Source organism: Rhinolophus hipposideros (genome assembly GCF_964194185.1).
Source record: "Rhinolophus hipposideros genome assembly, chromosome: 21".
Classification (NCBI taxonomy): Eukaryota; Metazoa; Chordata; class Mammalia; order Chiroptera; family Rhinolophidae; genus Rhinolophus; species Rhinolophus hipposideros.
The window spans coordinates 16,558,405-16,578,096 of NC_138067.1; the positions used below are offsets into that span (position 1 = coordinate 16,558,405).

The 19,692-nt window shown below is 44.3% G+C and overlaps 1 protein-coding gene across 1 annotated transcript in view; it reads right to left on the reverse strand.

The window, feature by feature from the left end:
• Positions 1-3,863: 3,863 nt before the first annotated feature.
• Positions 3,864-19,692, reverse strand: part of CMTM4 (CKLF like MARVEL transmembrane domain containing 4) — a 51,630-nt gene continuing 35,801 nt past the window's right edge. Inside the window, exons 2-4 of the mRNA XM_081030818.1 lie at positions 14,388-14,564; positions 6,364-6,462; positions 3,864-5,292 (exon numbers count right to left, since the gene is read on the reverse strand). Of these exons, the coding sequence (XP_080886944.1) occupies positions 5,128-5,292; positions 6,364-6,462; positions 14,388-14,564 (441 nt within the window). The 3' untranslated portion in view covers positions 3,864-5,127. The remainder of the gene's footprint in view (positions 5,293-6,363; positions 6,463-14,387; positions 14,565-19,692) is intronic.

Sequence of the window (19,692 nt, forward strand, 5' to 3'; positions counted from 1 at the left end):
GAAAAAGATATACTAATCAAGGACCCATAATCTAAACTTTATTCTAGGCAAGTTGCCAATGATTCAAACTCAGTGGGCTGATGAGTAACTTTTTTCTTTACTGCTACATTTATGGAATAAGAAAAACTAGGGGGGAAAATCTCCAAGGTTGAGAAATTTTTTCCAAATGGAATAAGAATATAATCTAGAAGGGAAACTATATCAGGACCCAACTCCCCCCTCTAAGAGTGTATAAATGCCATTTACTGGTGTGAAGAAAAGTCAAACAGAACATTCCCTTCCAGAAGATAATTCTTCTAGCTCTAACAGATATTGAAGGTATTTTATTTCAGACATAGTTTCGAAATAAAAGAAGTGTAAAGGGTCAAATATTTCAAATTGCCTTCTCAATCAGGCGGTTCTTCTGATTTCAACGTTACCTGCTGAGAAGAGAAGAAACACATGGCTTTGTAAAGAGCAGGGAAGTTTGCAAAGCTCAAGGCAGATGGTGTTAGGTCTACGTCCTCTCTAAGGTGGCACCCAACCCAGAATCTCTGTCACCTGTCCAGACTCATGAGTGCCCAAACTCAATACCCAGAGCCCTCCCTACCCACGCCCCCAGCACCAAAGCACACTGGTCCCAATATTCAGCTCTTGGTCTCAAGCTGATTCCAGAACACAAGACCTCACTTTTCCAAGACAAGAGAATAGGAAGGTAGTTAACCAAGTACATTTTTCAAGACTGCCTGAGTCATTGACCAGTCTCGTGTTATCAACAGGGCCATAGCAGACAGAATCTGCGGTGCAGGGTCTCCTCCTCCCTCCTCTCACCTCCCAGACCTGCCTCTGCTCCCACCTTACCAGCCTGTTGCCTTACTGATCCTAAAAGTGGGTGCTGATGAGTATTTTAAGTCCAGGGGAAGAGCGAAGCCCTGGGTTCTGCAAACTTCACTAGGAACTACAAAAGTGTCTGGAGACCTCACAGCTAATGGCGGTTCCTGGAGCAGGAAGCAACTTTTTGTTTCGCTCAGGAGACTCAATCGGCAGCAGCCCTTGCCCTAGAAAGTGTTTTTGCCTTTTGCTACCCGTTTCATGTCATTATTTTCCTGTACACAAGACATGGAAAAATTGACAACCAGGCAGTGGCACCATGACTTCATGGTTGCTTTGTTTTGGATGGGATGGCACAGTGAGAAACACTTAAATCATCACTGCCTTCCAGAGTCACTAAATTGGCCACACGTGGTCTCCATATTCTACTCATCTGTTGGGACAGGTTCTAAGAACAACCCACAGAAAATCTCGCACAGCCAGAGATTAGAACTTGGCCACCTCTTAAACATACAAAGAGGTAAGGGGTTTCTTTCCAAACAGCACATGAGTGTTTACAAGAAAAGGTGAGGTTGGGCCACACACAGGACATTACACACGGGGGGGGATCATTCAAGGCTCATTCCTTGCAAGAAAGAATTCACATACATGTGCAGACAAAGAGTAAGTGCTTCATCTCCTCAGAGACCACCTATGGCTTAACCCAAGTCTGAATCAGGAAGAAAGCTTCAAAGAAAGGTAAGTGAAGCTGCAAACTTTAAGGGTAGGAATGTTTTCAACTGAGTCACAAAGCTCTCGCCAGAAGCATCCAATACAGGGTGGAGGTCGGATACACTTCCTGCCCATCTGCAGGCAGGCATGAGCCGTCCTGCCAGGGGATGGTAATGGTGCCCAAAGGGCTGGAGCTGTCATCCACCTCCCAGAGCCAAGCCCTCAGAGCCAGGCCGGGTCCTCGCTGGCTTCCTTTTGGCCAGGCTGGGCTCTGCTCATACTGGCCCTTCAAGGTGCGAAGAAAGATATGGGTGCTGGGACTGGGCAAGCTACTGCACTCTTGCCTTTTTGTAGGCAAAGGGAATCTTTCTTGGATGACTACAGCTGCGCAGAGTGAAAATCTAAAATACTTTACTTTAAATGAAACTTCTCTTATGAGATTTTAATCTGTAATTGCTTCAGTCCTTCCCCAGCTTTATATGGGGCCAACAAGTGCCTTCAGGCTTTCATGATTGTAATCTCTCTGTATGAAAGGGAGAAGGTATTTCCCTCCACGCCTGCAAGCAGTGTGAAGGGAGGATAAAGGAGAATCAGAAAAAATATACCACATCGACCAAATCGGTGCCAAGGTAAACTTTCTCTGAAGACGTCAGTGTTTGCATCCATCTAAAACCACCAAATGCTTGAGGGTTTCAACCGATCCAGTCTCCAGGAACAAATTCAAATGCACACAGCAACTGCAGTTCTCTTCAAGTTTGGCAGAAACGATGAAAGCCATTATCATTCCACCAGAAAACTGAGCAACACGAAGATTGCCTCAGCCTGAAAATGCCCCAAACTGACATTGGTCCATACTGGAACTATTAAATGCAAAATGACGCTTCCTTCAATTTGCAAAATTAGCCCTTTTAAGTCCCGCAAATCTAGATTGTCTTGTTTATACACAGAGGCAACATAAGAAACATGCAGGTGTCTTGTATTCACCTAAACACCCATATTCCCTTCACAACTCCTCACCAGCAAGCTGCCGTTGGCGCCGATATATGACTGTGAGTCACACCACTTACAGAGCCTACCTGACCACTTCCGGTTGTGATGGGAGCTAATTAAATAGAAAGAAACATATTTACAAAAACCATGGGACAGCCTCATGGCACAAAGGATATTAAATAGTTACAGGGATATAAATAATTCCAAAGATTCTAGCACTAAGATACACATGAGCACTTAAGTTGCTCTGTGGCAAAAGGTGTCATCACTTTTTATCATATATCAGCATTTACAGTTTCTAGGGGCATCAGAACTCTTTCTCGCCGCCGACTACGCGTTCTCAGGAGGCCAGATGATACACTGGTTTTATTGAAGTGACTTGGGAAAACGTGGGCAGCAATCCTGCCTGACTGGTATTCTTTTCTTCAGTCTCACTTCAAAGGCAGCTTTTTATTGAGGCCAAGTAACATGATTCCCAGCAGGAGATTTCTGATAAAGTTCAGGGTGGTCCTTCCAAGTGGGCCCCATTTAATGCAAGGCTGAGTCTTTGTGACCCCGTTTTTAAATGGAACTCGCAGAGGGAGATAAGTCCAATTTTGACTATGCATATACACTCAACTAATGCAAACTAATGCAAAATAAATACATAAAATGAACAGATAAAATCCAGATGTCAGAATCTCCTCAAAAATCACTACATATGATAGATTCCAAGTTTGTGAAGCACAATTTGTACTGCCTCACAACAGACCTGGAAAGAAGGCTCGATCAGACCTGCTGGGCAGCATGCCCAGCTGTGACCAGGCCTGGCTGCCCTCTTGGGGAGCAGAGGGAGGTGAGTTACCACCAGACCAGCTGGGTCTGCACCAGCAGCCATGGCCCCTGAAGCAGACAAGGGGCTTAGACATGTGACCCGGGCCACTGCTCTGGAAAGGAACTGCAACAGAGCTAGGATTGTACCAGATGTTCAGTTCAGGGAGCTAATCCCTATCCCAACCCTTCAGAGACAGCACAGTACCACTTCCTGTAGAGTCCCCAGCCTAGCAGTGTTACCTGATCAATCTCCCAACGCTGTTCTTATATGAAGAACGCAATGCCACACATGTACAGATGGGCACTGTCTCACACATGCTCTCCCCCCGCCACCCCCAAAGACGTATTCCTAGTCTCTCTCTCTTATTACACAGTACACTGCTAAGGTGTGATCACTCACTAGTACAGATCCCGGGCAGTTTCCACATTACTGCAAAATCTTCCCACTTTCCCACCAGCAGTAAGTGTTTTTTCCTTGGTGAGGTCTAATCACAAAATATTACAGCTAGAGTGAGGTTTGTAAACATTAAAAACAGTTCAAAGAGTGAAAACCTGACAAGTTAAAACAATTTTTCCATAAAAGATACAATTAGTCTCCAACAGGAAAAAAAAAAAATTACAGCATCTTAGGGGCTCGTGTAACTCATTCACCAGAAGAATCTTCACTTTATCAAGAATCAATTCAAAACCTGACATAATGAGACTTTTTCCCAACAACTTCCAAGACCGATGTCCATAGCTGTGACAGACCCTGAGGCACAAAAAGCTACAATTCGTGCCTTCTAAACTATCAGTGTTGTGGTACAAATTCAAGTATTTTCACACCCGAGACAAGTCTATTCAGCATCGCTTCAGAGCTCTTCTCGTGCATTTGGAAATGAGCTCACATCTCTAAAACAGAGGTGTGTCCGCACCTGTGGTCCACACGACAGCAAATGGGCAAGTGTGCTGGCTGGTGGAATGGGTCGTGTTTCTTCCCTGGCTTTTACCTGAGAAGGTAAAATTACAGAAAATCTGCAATTCAGCCTCCGCGTAGTAAGGGTGGATAGGAAAGGAGAAAACAAGATGACCCTCCTATTCCTGCAGGAGAATCTGGGATTCAGGGAGGTGATTCCCTTGAGGAACAACTGAGGGCGGAAGATGAAAGGTGACCGTCCCGCATGTCTGCAGTCCTGTGGAGCTGTCCCTGGAGGCCACAGCTTGTCCCATCCCCATAAAGTCCAGACCCAGCAAAGAGCTCTACCAGCACACCCGTCGCCAAGACCCTCAGGGCCACGTGTGATCTGAGCCCCAGGCATGGAAGACGAGCAGGAGGGGAGGACCCTGGCAGCGAGACTAAATGCTGGCCGGAGCACACAGCGGGCGCTGCCCAGAAACCGCTGCTGACTGACTGTTCCAACCCTGACCTCCACTTCTTGACTTTTCCCCCCTTCTAGCAGCCCCATTTAACCCAAAGTCTTGATTTGTCACAAATACATATGACAGGGTGGCTCTGAGTACAAGGACAGTGAAGACCTACAGTGGACACAGCAGCCTGAGAGGCCAGCTGCTCCCATGATCACCGAACGCTGGAGAATCAATAGACATCTCCCACCCACCTCTGTCTGAACAGCTGGGGATGCGGGCTCCCTGCCTCACATACCTGCCAACAAGGCCACTCTGCAAACCCTTTCCCAAAATGAACTTTTACCAAAGAGGACAAAATTCCACTGAATCACATGAAAACCTGACGTGACGAGGGAAAGAAAACTTGATTGAAAGGATGGGCACGCGGACGAGAGGGGGGAGGACTCTGGTAGGTCCTCACGTGTCCAGGCGCTGGATCTCGGGCCGACCGTCCATGTCTCTGGACTCCGTGCGAGCTCGGATGTAGTCGGTGGCGCTCTGCTGGGGGATGCTGACTCGCCATTTCTGCACTGCCAGGAATGTGTTCACTGCATACACCGCAGTTGCCAAAAAGCCAAATATCTACAAGAAACAGGCACGGTTAGTCCTCGGGCACATCAGCAGTGTACGGGGGGTGTGGGCAGGACCGGCCCCTGAGCAGCTCACAGCCGTCCCCCCGATGCCCGACCCCACGGAATGTGTAGCTGTCAGACCCAAGGCCAAGTCTGTGGACCACTAAGTCCTGCCTGACCTGAAGACTGCCTCAGGTTTCCTTCAAAGTATTTTGGATCTGTTAAAAAAATAAATCATAAACATTCTTGTTTTACAGCACCTTCGTGGCTACCGGTCCCAGATGAGGAAATACATGTAGACAAACAAATACCACGTAAACAGAAAATCAAGGCCTCATGTGGGAGCCAAACTCAAGCCACAGGCCTGACATTCCAAATCACAGCCCCCCAAAGCCCACCTGCAGTCCACTGTCTCTCACCTGGACAGCTCTGAGTGGGCAGCACCAGGATGAGAACAGCAGAGTTTGACTTAAGACTGATGCATCTACTGAATGACACCTGGGAGAGCAACTAATTTACTATTTTTTATAACCCTTTTAATCCCTCCCCATACATAAGTGCTACATACTCTTTGTGAATACAGAAAGGTAGAGCACAGACAGTGAAAGTCTTACATTATCTGGTCGTGTTCCCGTCCCCCCCCCCCCATGGCATTCTACATTGAAGAGCAAAAATGTCTGACTGCTAAATGGTGTGTTCTTCACTGGCAGGTAAGGCTCTTAAAAGCAGCATCAGTAACAGACATCCAGGGAAGGCTCTGTTGGAAAGACTAAAGCAGTGGTTCTCAAACTCGACTGTGCATCTCAATCAGTTGGAGGGCTTGTTAAAGCATACTTCTGACTCAGTGGCCCTGGGGCAGACTGAGAATGGCATTTCTAACAAGCTCCTGGGTGATGCTGAGTCTGCTGTTCCGGGGACCACAGCACCAAAGGAACTGGGACCGCCCCTGGCCCAAGAGCAACATCATTCACGAAGGAAAAGCTAAAGGAGAATGAGTAGGACATAAGCTAGAGGACAGAGGAGAACAAGTCACAAAAAGTGAACAAATCAGCCCGCATTTTAACCACTTGAGTTCACTTACCACGGCAGCAATTTCTGCTCCGGTTTTGTGGTTTAAAGCAGCCAGGACAATCGAAGCAATAAAGAAAAAGAAAGTGCTGAGTCCAGTGTTGACCAAATCCTAATGAAAAAGATAAAATAAAATCACTTGAAAAAGGATCATTTCATCCTTTGCGCTAAAAGCCACTGAAGAACTTTCAAAATAAGAAGCATGATACCCAGCCTCTCTGCTGGCTCCATAGTTTAGTCTTGATGGCCCAGGGGTGTTAGTCACACAAAGGAAGGCAAAGATGACAAGTTTATAGTGCTACTTGATAAATCACCACAGCAAAATCCACATTTTAACCCACCATGTTACCATTTCTTAACAAGTTACTGTAGAAACCCATACTGCTAATCCCTCAAGGATATGCACACTAATTACTATTTAGAAGTTCTATTGTCATCTTTCAAATGCTCGTTCAAATCATCCTGGCATGGACAAAGGTCTCCAACAGTCCCGAATGTACTGAAACTACTGAAATCCCCTCCAACATCCCCTCATTCATTTGTGACATTTCCAGCGCACTGTCTTCAGACATAGAGAACACACTTCACCAGACCTCATAGTCTTTCTTATGCACGGTCTTTCAAGCTGCTCTGTCCTTAAAGCCTGGAGGATTTGCTCCTAAGCTTCTTGCAAAGCAAATCAGGTTACATATCCAATGCTTCAAAGATTTAACTCCCATCTCACTTGTCGAGAGAAACACAACACGGTGATCAAGAGTCACAGCCAGACTTGGGTCCTAACCAACCATGATTTTGGACCAGGCACTTTGCTTCTCTGTGTCTTAATGTGGGAATAATACCCCCTCCTCCCTGAGTTGTCTTAAAAATTAAGTGACACAACACATGTGAAGAGCCAAGCCTGGTGCCAGGCCCATGGTGAGCGTTCCCTGAATATTTATTGTTACTTCTTTTATTACTGCTTTGGCATTAGGCCCCGACAGCCTGGGTCATAGCTGAGTGCCTCTGTGATCTCTACAGAGAAGAAAAATCCAGGCAAAATCGTAAACTGCTTAACCGCCAGGTTGACTGGACCATCGACACCAGGTGGGTCCTCCTGGCTGGCCTGGCTTCAAGGTCCATCTCCAATTTTTAAAGATGCAAAAAGGCAACGTTCGCATCATAACAGTCCTGAGCATGTGCAGCAAGAACCCCAACACGCTCCTGGTCAGCTTCTGCACGGGCTCATGGCAGCAGCAAAGTACTGACTTCAAGACTGTTCAGAGATGTCTGTTTTCAGCTGTGACAAGTGTATTAAAGCCACAGCAAATTTTTCATAAATTCAAACCAGGAAGTGTTTAGTTCCACTCAGCTCTAGGTAAGGGTCTATAGAAATAAAGAAGAATATAAAACGTAGTTTCCAAATCAATGACTATTCAGAAATGGGGGAAATGACTTATGATACACGCTGAGGCCAAACATCAAACAAAATAATACGTATGATAACGGTGACCGTGTAAAAGCATAAATGTGGTAAAGGGCAGATAGATATCAAAGGTGTCAAAGAGGTTCATGTCATTTGTCTATGAATTCCACATCTGGAAATTTATCTTAAATATCATACTAGCGCAAAAAGGTCTAAGTAGAAGGATATTCATCACAAAATTATTTAAAATAGCAAAAAACTAAAAAAAAAAACAAAATGCTAACAAATAGGGGATCTGTTCAATAAAATGGTATCTCCATAAAGGAACATTATGCAATCATTAAAAATAATGACACAGTTGTATAACACAGAAGATACTCAAGGTAGTTTAAACGAAAAAGCATGACTTTACTTGTGCCATTTTTTTCCACTCGGAAATCAAAACATACATGTATATGTGAATGACAGTCTAGAGAAAATAAGTTTTTACCTAAGTATTACAAATGGTTATCCTTGGCTGGTTTGGATCACATGTGACTTTTTTAATGGCTTTATTGAGATATAATTCACATACCATATCATACACCCAATTAAAGTACACAATTCAATCACCACTATCTAATTTTAGGACATTTTCAGCATTTCCAAAAAGAAACTTCATACTCATTAGCAGTTAATTTTTCACCACTCCTTTAATCCTAGGCAACCACCAGTCCGCCCTCTGTGGATTTGCCGACTCTGGAAATTTCATAGAAACAGAATTATACAACAGGTGGTCTTTTGCGACTCGCTTCTTCCACTTAGTATAATAGCTCTAAGGTTCATTTATGTTGTAGCATGTACCAATACTTCACTGTTTATTACTGAATAATATTCCCTTGTACAGATAGGCCACATTTTATCTTTCAATCAGTTTTTAGACATTTCAGTTCCTACTTTTTGGTTATTATAAATAATGCTACTATGAACTTACAGGCTTTTCTGTAGACATGTTTTCATTTCTCTTGGGTCATCACGTGATTTTATTTTTTCCTATTTTATTATCTATATCTTCTAGTTTTTCTATAACACACACTTATTACTTGCACAGTTTAAAAGGCTTAAAACTGGAGTACTATAAAAATTAGTGACCATCAGCTGCTCGAGTTCCTCAGCCATGAAATAAAATCAAAGCTTGCAGGTGCCTCCGTTATGTTAGGGGGCACCCACAGGCACGCCCAACCTCAGAGGTAGATTTGGGGGGGGGTTAAGTTAACATTGGTGCTTCATTTTTTTAATACTTTTAATGGGACATGTACTCTATCAGCCACATGCTTTCCAGTTCGCCACAGTTGTGGCCACTGCCTGCAGGTCATACTCACCCACTTTATGTTTCCTGTCTGCCCCCAACATACCCGAGGTCGCAGCCCTCCTTACGGTAGGAGATGAAGAGGAAGTCACCCTCGCAGACTCGTGCTTTCGCATCTCTTCCTCAGTAATACACCCAAGTAACTCCGATAACATCCAGGGGATCTGGCCTAGAGGGTGCTAACTTGAGGCCTATTGGCCATATCTGACCCACAGATAGGTTTGACTTGTGCAGTGTTCAAAACAAAATTGAACAAGCCAACATTTGAATTCCAGAAACCTGCACATAAAAATCAACTTCTACAAAAACAAAACAAAACCCAACTTCCAGTTGACCTTGAAAATTGTTCCAGAAGCAACAATACAACCTGCTAGGGATGAGTAGGAAAACCACCTTCTCCGTCTCCTGAACCCCGGCCCATCTTCTCACTTGCCCATCTATGTCACAGGCCCAGTCCCAGAGGTCCCTGAGTCTATAACCCTGCTCCAGTCCCAGAGAATGGCCATCCTACAACACACCCCACCCTTTCGTTCTCTGTGCACGGAGACCTATTCATCCTTCAAGTCCCAACTGGAATCTGGCACTTTCATTGACCCACTCTCGGCCCCCAGCCCAGGAAATCCACTCCTTCCTTGCCTGTGTTCTCCCAGGCTTCCCACAAAACTAGGTCAGAAGAGCACACATGGCCCGGGAGAGCAGCTTGCATCTCCCTACCCTGTGCTTTCAGTTCCCAAAACCTGGCACAAAGCAGGTGCGTGAGAAGTGTTCGTGGAAATGATCACAGATGAGGCATTTGTAAACAGGTCCAGTCCCAGGCTGTCACAGCAATTGCTCCCAAACCACAGGGCTCTGTGGCTGGCTCTGGTCTCAGCTCTACACAAGGATGAGAGGAGGTTTACAACCCCTCGGTCCATACTGTATACTGACTTGTGCTCAAATGGCCCCAGGATCTTAGGGACAATCATTATACTGACCACAGTGGTGAGCACCATCTACAGAGAGTGTCTCACTGAATCCTAACTTAATTATGATACAAAATACCTAATAAGGCGGGACATGCTATTTTGTTCTACTTTTAAAAATGAGGAAACTGAGTCCCCGAAAGGATGAGTATGATATATTAAAATATATATATATATGATCTTTGTCTCTGGTTCCTTAGCATTTCCTGAGTAATAGGACTAGTCTTTTGTCATTCACATGGAGCCCCTTTCCATCATCCCTGGGTTTATGTTACTGAGGTGATTCTCTGGGGCCCCAGATAGTTTCAGAGTGAGGGCTGGTTACCAGAAAAACCAACCAGGTGATTATAGGGTTGGAACTCTCAGCCCCACCACCGCCAATCTCCGGGAGGGCTGAAGGGCTGGAGATTGAGTTCAATCTCCAAATGGCCAATGATTTAGTCAACCGTGCCTACTTGATGAAATTTCCACGAACACCCTGAATGACAGTGGAAGGAGCTTCCTAGCTGGTGACTACATCCATGCGCTGAGGTTACACACCGACTCCTCGGGGACAGCGGCTGCAGCACTTGACTCTTTGCGTCCTGCCTATGCATTTCCTCTTCCATTTGGCTGTTTCTGAGTTGTATCCCTTATAACAAACCAGTAAGTGTAAGTAGAGCACTTTCCCAAGTTTTGTGAGACGTTCTAGAGAATTACCGAGCCTGAGGAGGGGGTGTGGGAACTCCCGAATCTGCAGCTGGCCAGGCAGAGTACAGGTCACCTGGGAACCCCCTTTTGTTGCTGGTGTCAAGTGGGAGCAGTCTCGTAGGACTGAGCCCTTAACCTGTGGGCTCTACACTAAACTCCAGGAGTTGGTGTCAGAACTGAGTTGAACTGTTGGACACCCAGTTGGTGTTGAAGAATTAGAGAATTGTGTGGTATGCAAAAACGATGTGGATTTGGTGTCAGAAAAACACCCCACAGATTTGGTGTCAAAGTGGTGTCAGCAAATACCACACAGAGAGTCACGGCCGAGGCCTTAGGGCTCTGCACATGACCCCTTTGGGTGACTCAAAACTGTTCTCAACTCACCACCCTACGCAGCCTGGGTTCTCAGAGAGGGAGAGGTGTGTGGGAGGAGCAGGGCCACTGAGGCCACTGAAAAGGAACACGAAGTAGGAAGAACAAAAACCAGGAGAGTGTGGTGTCACGGGAAGCAAGAGAAGAGAGAACGGTAGGAAGGACTGAGCGTTCCATAGCAGAAAAGGCTGAAACGTTTCGTGGGGGAGGACTGGAAACTAACCTGAGGATCCCGAACCCGGGAAGCCCTCAGTGCTCCTGATCAGAGGACTTTCAAGGACGTAAAGTCACAGACTGGGGAGAGGGGCAGTCGCTGCGTTTGGGAAGGGCACATAGGAGGCTTCTGGGGTGCTGAAACTATCCAATCTCTTACCCAGATGGTAACCACACATTATCATTCTTCATTAAACTGTCCATTTACTTTCATGAATTGTTCTAAATATGTTGTATTTGACAATAAAAGGTGAGAAAAGAGAGATTAGGAGGTAAGGAAATGGAGAAGGCATGCATAGACCTCCCTCTTCTTTATGGAAGTTTTGATGAGCAGGCCTTGACAGTCTGAGTGCCCACTAAAAAGAGTGGGAGCCCCTAGCAGCCTTTCAGTGGTCAGAAGGGGATGGAAGATGGAGTCACAGGGTGGGGGAGGAGGCAGGTGGCAAGGCTCAAGTTAAACACGAGTGTGTGAGTTCCTAATATACAGAGAAAAATAAATATAACAGAATAACTCCAATGGATTCATCCACAAAAACAAAAACAAAAACAAAACTAACATTAACAATCTTTCTGGGTGCTTCAAATTACACTTATATAAAATATATACTTTATATCATCCTCTTTATTTACCTTTTTCATGCATATTTGTGTCGACCTAGGTTCTAAATGACCCATTTTTCTAAATCTACACAAATCACACCCTATTTCACTCATCAGCTGGCTCTGTTGGGGACTCCCACCACCTTGATAAACAAACAACACACCCAAGACCAACCCCCTACAGTGATTGATGAGCTGTGATCAACCCTGAAGAACTCACTTTTGCTCCCCTCCCAGAGAGCAGGTGACCTGAGTGCCCTTCAGCAAGTACCGTCTCCTCAAGTTTATGTAACTCACATATGCTTTTGCTGCATAAGTACACACGTTCATCTGCTCTAACAGGGTGGACATTCTGGAAAGAATCCTAAAGGACAGAAAGGTATTCTCAAGTGACACATAACCACCCAGCCATTTGCCCCAGCCAACACCATCCGGAAGACAAGGATGGACATTAAGTTCCCAGTAAAAAAGATGCACTTTGATATGACCACATGATGTGACCGTCAACAAGTAGAAAGTCTTTCAGGACTAAAATCGAAAAATAAGTATTTCAGGAAGCTCACTAAATAGGTATTTGGGGGGATAAAGGCCAGTACGAATCAGTAAGAAATCTGAGATATAGTCTTGTAACAGATTATGTTTGTCCACTAAGCAGGTAAGACAGAATAAAGGGAGTCGAGTCAAACCTGGTAGAAGTCTACAAGAGAATGATGTGGTTAATAGAAAACAAGGGCCTTTTACTTGGGCTAAAATTACCATTTCTTAGACTGGAAGCAGCGCCCACTGGTGTGAGGTGCCTTTATACACGTTGTCTCATTTCATTCTTAAAACAATCCTATGAGAAAAATGTTATCTCCACTTTACCAGTGGTGACAATTCCCCAACGTAAGGCTCAAAGGGCTCAGGGTCATCACAGAGCCCTTAAAAGCCACTTTGGACTTGAACCTAGACAGGTCTGTCTGACTCAAAGGCCCTGGTCTTAACCTTCCCAGCAGCAACTTCTTTGTCAAATAGGTCTTCTGACAGGTTTTATTCACAACCTGGCCGCGCCCTTCCCCAACAAGTATTTCTTGAAAAGGCCTTAGAAACACAGGGATCTGGGATAGCAGTGAACACTGACCCCGTGGAGACGAGGACAATGACCTTTTTTGGTTGGGGGAGGTTTGTGAGATTCTCTTAAGCAATTTAGATTACAACTCTGTATGCACTTTCTTATGGATAACACAAACTTTGTCTTAAAAATAGTTGAGACATTAAAACCTATCACAAAAACGTAGACAAAATGCCTCCAGTACCTTGAGGTTTTAGAGTTTAAATTTAAATCACATTTTTCTCAGTTTTCAATGCTGAGATAAAACCAGCTGAGTTTTCAACTGACATCAACTTTTCCAGTTCAGCGGTCCTCTTACTTTTCCTCCTGCAAGAGTCTGAACAAGACAGAGCATTCTGCCAGGAAGACCCTCTCTTCTCGGCACCCCACAGGATCACCATGGGAGAGGCCCTGCCAGACAAAGTGACCAGCTCCTGCCTCCTCCTGGGCTCCCTCACATGGGCCACACTTTCCATGGTGCTGCGCCAACCAAAGAGAGGAGATCTCTCCCCGGGGTAGGTGGTCTCAGCCCCCTCCTCTCCTCCTGTGGCCCTCTTGGCAGCTGTGGGGCCCGCAGGGTTCTCCTCCCACAAGCACACAGGGTGAGGCAGCTGACTGCTTTCTTGTGTCTCTCTGACTGATTCCCATTGAGCTCTGGAACATGCTTATTTGCAAAGTAATAGCAAGAAAACCAAGCACTATTAAGTTTCCTTCCTCGTTTAGCACACAGTAAGAACAAGTAACACAAGTCCCTGAAAAGGGGCCTGGGAGTGACCAGCCCTGAGCTTCCCATGCCAATCACAGGGTAAAGCTGTCAAACGAGACTAAGCACCCAAACCACAGAGAGTAGAGGACACATTCCCACTCAAGACTCTGATCAAACTACTAAACCCTCTGCGTCCTCCCCATTGCTTTAAATTTAATAATATTCCTAGACTTTTACAAGTTATTGGTATGTTTTTATTCATATTTTCAATTCTTCCTGAAATGATACTTTTGTAAATGGCTTTTGAGTCCAATGTGAAAAAATGTGCAAAAATGTATTAATTCCATTTTCTCTTTCCCCTGTTCTGTAAATATCAACATTACCTAACTTCTCAGGAGATCATGAAATTGAAATGATATCTTTAAAGAGGTCAAAATCATTGTGACGTGTTTCTACCGTTAGTGAAGATTCCACTTATTTTATAGTTTTATTCAACCCAGTAAAGAAATTAAAAATTTCACAGTTGAATTGCAATGGAACATGTAAGTATAGCAATGAACCAGAACCAAACACGACCTGGAGAGATTCCACGGTTCTCTTGAAGCCAGGTGGCACCCGACCCTTTCACAGTCGGAAACTGGTGCTTTTACTCACTGTCAGGTTCCAGTTGATCTGCGGGATCCTTGTATGAAGGTTGAGACTGAACAGAATCAGCAAGACTCCAGTCACCACAAATGCACTGCAGCTCACAAACTCAAAAAAGTAAAGGCCTTCACACGGGGAGCACTCCATGATGGTCTCTATGCAGATGAATGCAATCAGGGCCAAAATCTAGGAAGAAAATTGGAAACACACATATATGTGTATATTTAGTACATATCTGTGGACATATGTGCCTGCCACATTTAAATAAAACTCAACCCCACCACCATATGCAGCCACAGTCTTCCTCTAGGGACAGCAGTATCACTGTCAGGAACACGACCTGATTCAATTCTTCCATAAGAACAGGTATGGGACCTGAGTGAAAGGATCATATCCCCCTGGGAATAACTAAGCCCCCACCACAGGAGACTGAAACCAGTCTGGTACCGTGTGGCCCTTATGTGGAAGCAGAAAGGACCGTCTCTGCGATGTTTTTAGTTCTATTCCTGCCCTGATTAAGTGGGGCTGCCTCCACAAGTTTCTTATTTATAGTCTCCACCACAATTATGCAAAACCTTGAGAGGGCAAGATCCTCAGGGTGTCCATTTTATGTCATCTGCAAGTCCCTTGATGGTTCACACTGAGGTCACACAGGCTGACTGGGACCCTGATGGCTTTAAGGATGGTATAACCCCCTCCTCCCCCAATTAGAAGTCCCCCAAAATGGGTTTGGGCCCCATTTTTAGGGACTTAATTCATGAGCTATGCTTGATCACAAAAAGACAGACTGGCAGTTGATAAAAACATTTTTTCAATCTACCAATTACAGAATCAATTTCTTTCTGAAGGACCAAAGGAATATTCCAGCAATATGTCCCAAGAGATTGGCGATCATAAAGTAAAACAGGCATCGATAGAAATTAGCAGGTGAACTTTCAAAGGGAGATGCTGGGTGGAGAAGGCTCACAGGGGGCTGAGTGACAAGGAAAGGCCCTATAACAAGGAAAGAAGTGCTGGTCTTGCACCTACAAGCCCATCAGCCTTGGGCTCCCGGCCTCCACTTCACTTCTTTACCAGAGCGCCTCACAACCTACCATATGTCAAGTCTATGCCAGAGCTTCCAGGCCAGACCCCACCTCCAAGGTCAAGGAAGTACAGGCAGGCCGTTCTATGGTCCCAGATTTGTCCTCGAGCCAGTGACTTCAGCATCACCAGGGAGCTTATTAGAAATGCAGAATCACTGCCTCCCCTCCTTGACCTACAGAATCAGAATCTGCTTTTCTGACAAGATCCCCAGATGATTCAAGTGAGAAGTATGCCAGGCATGGCTGTTCTGGGCCCTTCTCCGCCGACTGGAGTCCCACTAGCGCTTTTCAATGTTCCACTTAACGCCACCTCCTCCCCATGCCTTCCCTGATTGTGTCTCTCCCTGCCAGACATCATCTGATTCCATCCTCTCCTAGGAAAGCTTGCTCGTCTGTGATTGCATTCCACTGGTTTTTATACTTACCGTTATGCATCTCTCTGCCTCCTGAGCCTTTTGAAGGCAGGGCCAGTCCCTCTCTCTCTACTCCCAAGGCACTCACTAAGCACAGTAACTTGCACATGGCCAGCAAATGGGGGGCTCACAGAGCCACTAAAAACCCACACCAACAATTCCTGATGTACTTGTTAGCGTCTCCACAGGAAAGGAAGAGTGGCTCTGCTTTTTCCACTGTCAATACTTCCACGCAAAAAACACACTTTTCACATTTCTATCATAAGTCAACACATTAAAGATACGGGCCTTTAAGCACACACTTTGTGCTTCTCCTAATAGCTTTCCTTCTAATTCTCTACAGAACCATAGAGTTTAATTCTCCATCTGAATTACATGCCTGACTTGCAATCAATTCACAAAGAAAGAGTTCATATAAGGGAAACTCCTAAACTTTTTTTTTACCCCTGTAATTGGATCTAGCAATTTTGGGCAAGAAATAACACACTGTACTGATGAGTTACAAATGTTTCTGGTACGCTAACTTCAACCATATTTGTGTGGGAAGGTAACACCTACATTCTTAAATATTAAAATGAAAATGGTATCAAGAACATGCAAATTTACTAGGCCATTCAACATAGCAGTGAACAGCACAGACAAAATTCCCTACTCTCTTGATGCTATTCTAATGGGAAAAAAATTTAATCAAAAATATAGTATGTTAGGCAGTGAAAAATACAAAGGAGAAAATTCAAACAGGGAAGGAGAATGAAGTACAACTAGAGAAAGGATGTTTGAAATTTTAGGGAGAACGACCATGTAGAAGGCCTCACTGAAAAGGTTCAGATTTATTGAAAAATGTATTACAGTTTCTCACAAAGGATATTAAAGGGTACAATTGAACAGCTAGATGAAGAGGTACACAGGGCAAGGTCCAGAAGGGTCTTGAACACAGGAGCTTCTGCCCCAAAGCACTCTAGAGTGTACCACCCTCCGGGCACGTAGATACACTTTGGTTTACTAGCCTAGAAGGTTCACCAACCGGGATGCTCATCAACTTTCCTGTTCAAGGGTTTTTAGAGCTTAATCTATAGCCCTCCCCTTCTCTCCCCATCCCCATCCCAGTGTCCCTGTGTGGCACTGAAAGTTCCAACCCTCTAATCATGTGGTTGATCCCCCTGGCAACCAGCCCCCATCCTTAGGTGCTTTCCAAAAGTCATCACATTAACACAAACTCAGGTGTTCTTGAAAGGGGTTTGTTATGAATATCAAAAAACACCTCTTATCACTTAGAAAATTCTACAAGTTTTAGGAGCTATATGCCAGAAATGGAATCTGAAGGCAAAATATGTATTTCTTATTATAAATCACAATAACTCATGTGCCGAGAGATATATAGATAGATACATAAATACACACAAACTATACATACAATAATTTAATCAATCCCCTATTGATAGGTATTTAGGTGGTTTCTAATAGGTATTTAGGTGGTTTCTAATACTCTTTTTCTAATAGGCAGCACACTTTTTTTGCCTGCCTTTGACAGAGCAAATGTCAAATTTTCCTCTAGCATAGTGAACTCTAACAATCATTACTGAAGCAAAACCTATTTATTGACCAAGAAGGAAGTAAGGAGTCAAAGTTACACTGGAAGCCAACAATTTCAAGGCAACCAAAGTCAAAAGTCATTCGACATATAACAATTTTGCAAATGTCACATGTAAAACTGTACAGAGACATTCAAGATGTAAGAAAGGAACAGCTATCGTATTTGCTAAACAGGAGATCCTGGGTGCCCTTGGAGAGAACCGTTTCCATGTAGCACCTACTAACGGACAAGTAGTAAATAGTTTCATAGTTGATAAGCAAATTGATACTAAAAAGGTTGTCAGATTTCTACAACTGTAGCTAATTAGGATTGGCAGCATCAAAAAGCAGGAAGGGAGGGAGAAAGGGCTGGCTGATTGAGTTACTACAAAACGTTTAAATTTCCCTAAAAGTCCGCGATACTATTGGTGGGAGTGTAAACTATCATGATCTTTCTGGAGGACTGTGGCAATCGACAGTACTACTCACCAGAATGTCCAGTTCTCCTCCTTGCAGGCACTTTGTGAGGTTGGAGATTTGTACTGCGATTTTCCCCAGGCAGATTATTCTCAAAATGTTGAAGTTTCAGAGCCTCAGAACTCCACACTCCCACTCCAACTGCCTGTCTATCACAATACCTTTTGCCAGATGGTGATGGAATAGCAACGAGCATTTTGGGGATTTGGCGAATTGGAAGCTGAGTGAGAGAGATGTTAAATATGGGTTCAGCTGTCACTTCCATGTATAGTTATCATAGCCTTCCCACTGCAGGAATGGCTTTGAGATATGCTTTGATCTGACGTCATGATGAAGACACAGGCCCTAAAACTCACAAAATAAATGGGTCCTACAATGCCATAGAAGTATATGGGTGGTGAAGGAGAGACAGGGTTTAAAACATAGGGAGCCAGAAGCAAATCTATGGAGAATCCTTCAGATCATGAAATGCATGATACTGTGAGCGGACAACTCTGTTTTCATCGGTGCCTAAATGGAGGTTGTGTCCTATCAGGAATATATTCAGTAACGCAGAATATGCCATTGTAAACACACTCTACATATTTTTTCTTTTTGGTGGGAATCGCGTGAAACAGAATTTATCAGAATTCCAGGGCTTGTAGGCAGAAACCTGTACTGGGACTACAAAGAGTGAGTTCATATGTGTGGGAGATCACGGTGCATGCACCCCAATGTATCAGACGGCATTGCGACGCATCTGACAAATCTTGAACTGACAAAGTCTGACAGTCCCGAATAAAATGGCACACAAAATTACTTCCAACACATTGAAACAGCTTGAAGAAACAAATGTTCCAGTGACAACCTGCTACACATATTCAGGAAGTCAATGTATGTAGTATAAGAGCATACTGCTTGTGTAATGATGACGCGCAATACAATGCCACACGTAAAGTTGTACAGAGGTAACCTAAAATTTGAATTGTTCTGGTGTACACCTACATTTCAGATTGGTATTATACACCTTTTCTGAATTAACCGATCATACTGAAATCCAAATATGATCCTTCCTAGTGGAGGCCAAAAACAGAAAGAGAACACTTTTTTAAAATTGTAATGTAATGTGTTTCTCATTCTAAATACTCACTATTATACCTAGGTTTACATTTTTAATTTTATGTCTTTTTCCTTCAAGTGGGCCTCCAAAATTGACTGAGTCTCAAGTCCCTCAACACCTGGATCTACTTCCGAGTTTGGGCAATGAAAGGTGCGTGGGTCAGACATGTGGTACTTCTGGCAGCAGCCTTTTACCACGCTCCCTCCCCTGCCACAGGCCAACAATGTTCCAGGTGGGAGTGGCCTCTGAGTAAGGCTGAGGGGCAGCCAGCTTCCAGGTGACCTGAGATGACAGTGTAACATCAGCGAGAAGGAAACCTTCCTTGTGGTAAGCACCGGGATTTTAGGTTTGTTTGTTACTACAACATACCCCAGCCCACGCTGACTAGAAAGAAAGCTTTGGCATAATGTTAAATTTGCACGTGTCCTGCATATCTGGAACGAAACTGCAAGTTTTACAGGATGAAAATGTTACCACGCCACTCGCTCTTAAAGTCGCCAAATCCAAACAGTTTTACAGACAAACTCGTACCAGATTGTCAGGTCAAGATACTGACTGTGTTATTTACACTCCTTTAAAACAACGTAAGTATTCAGAACTTCAAGACTCCATCTATGTGGTTACAGTGCAGACAGATTTTTTTTTCATTTCTTTTCCAAAATTTCTAC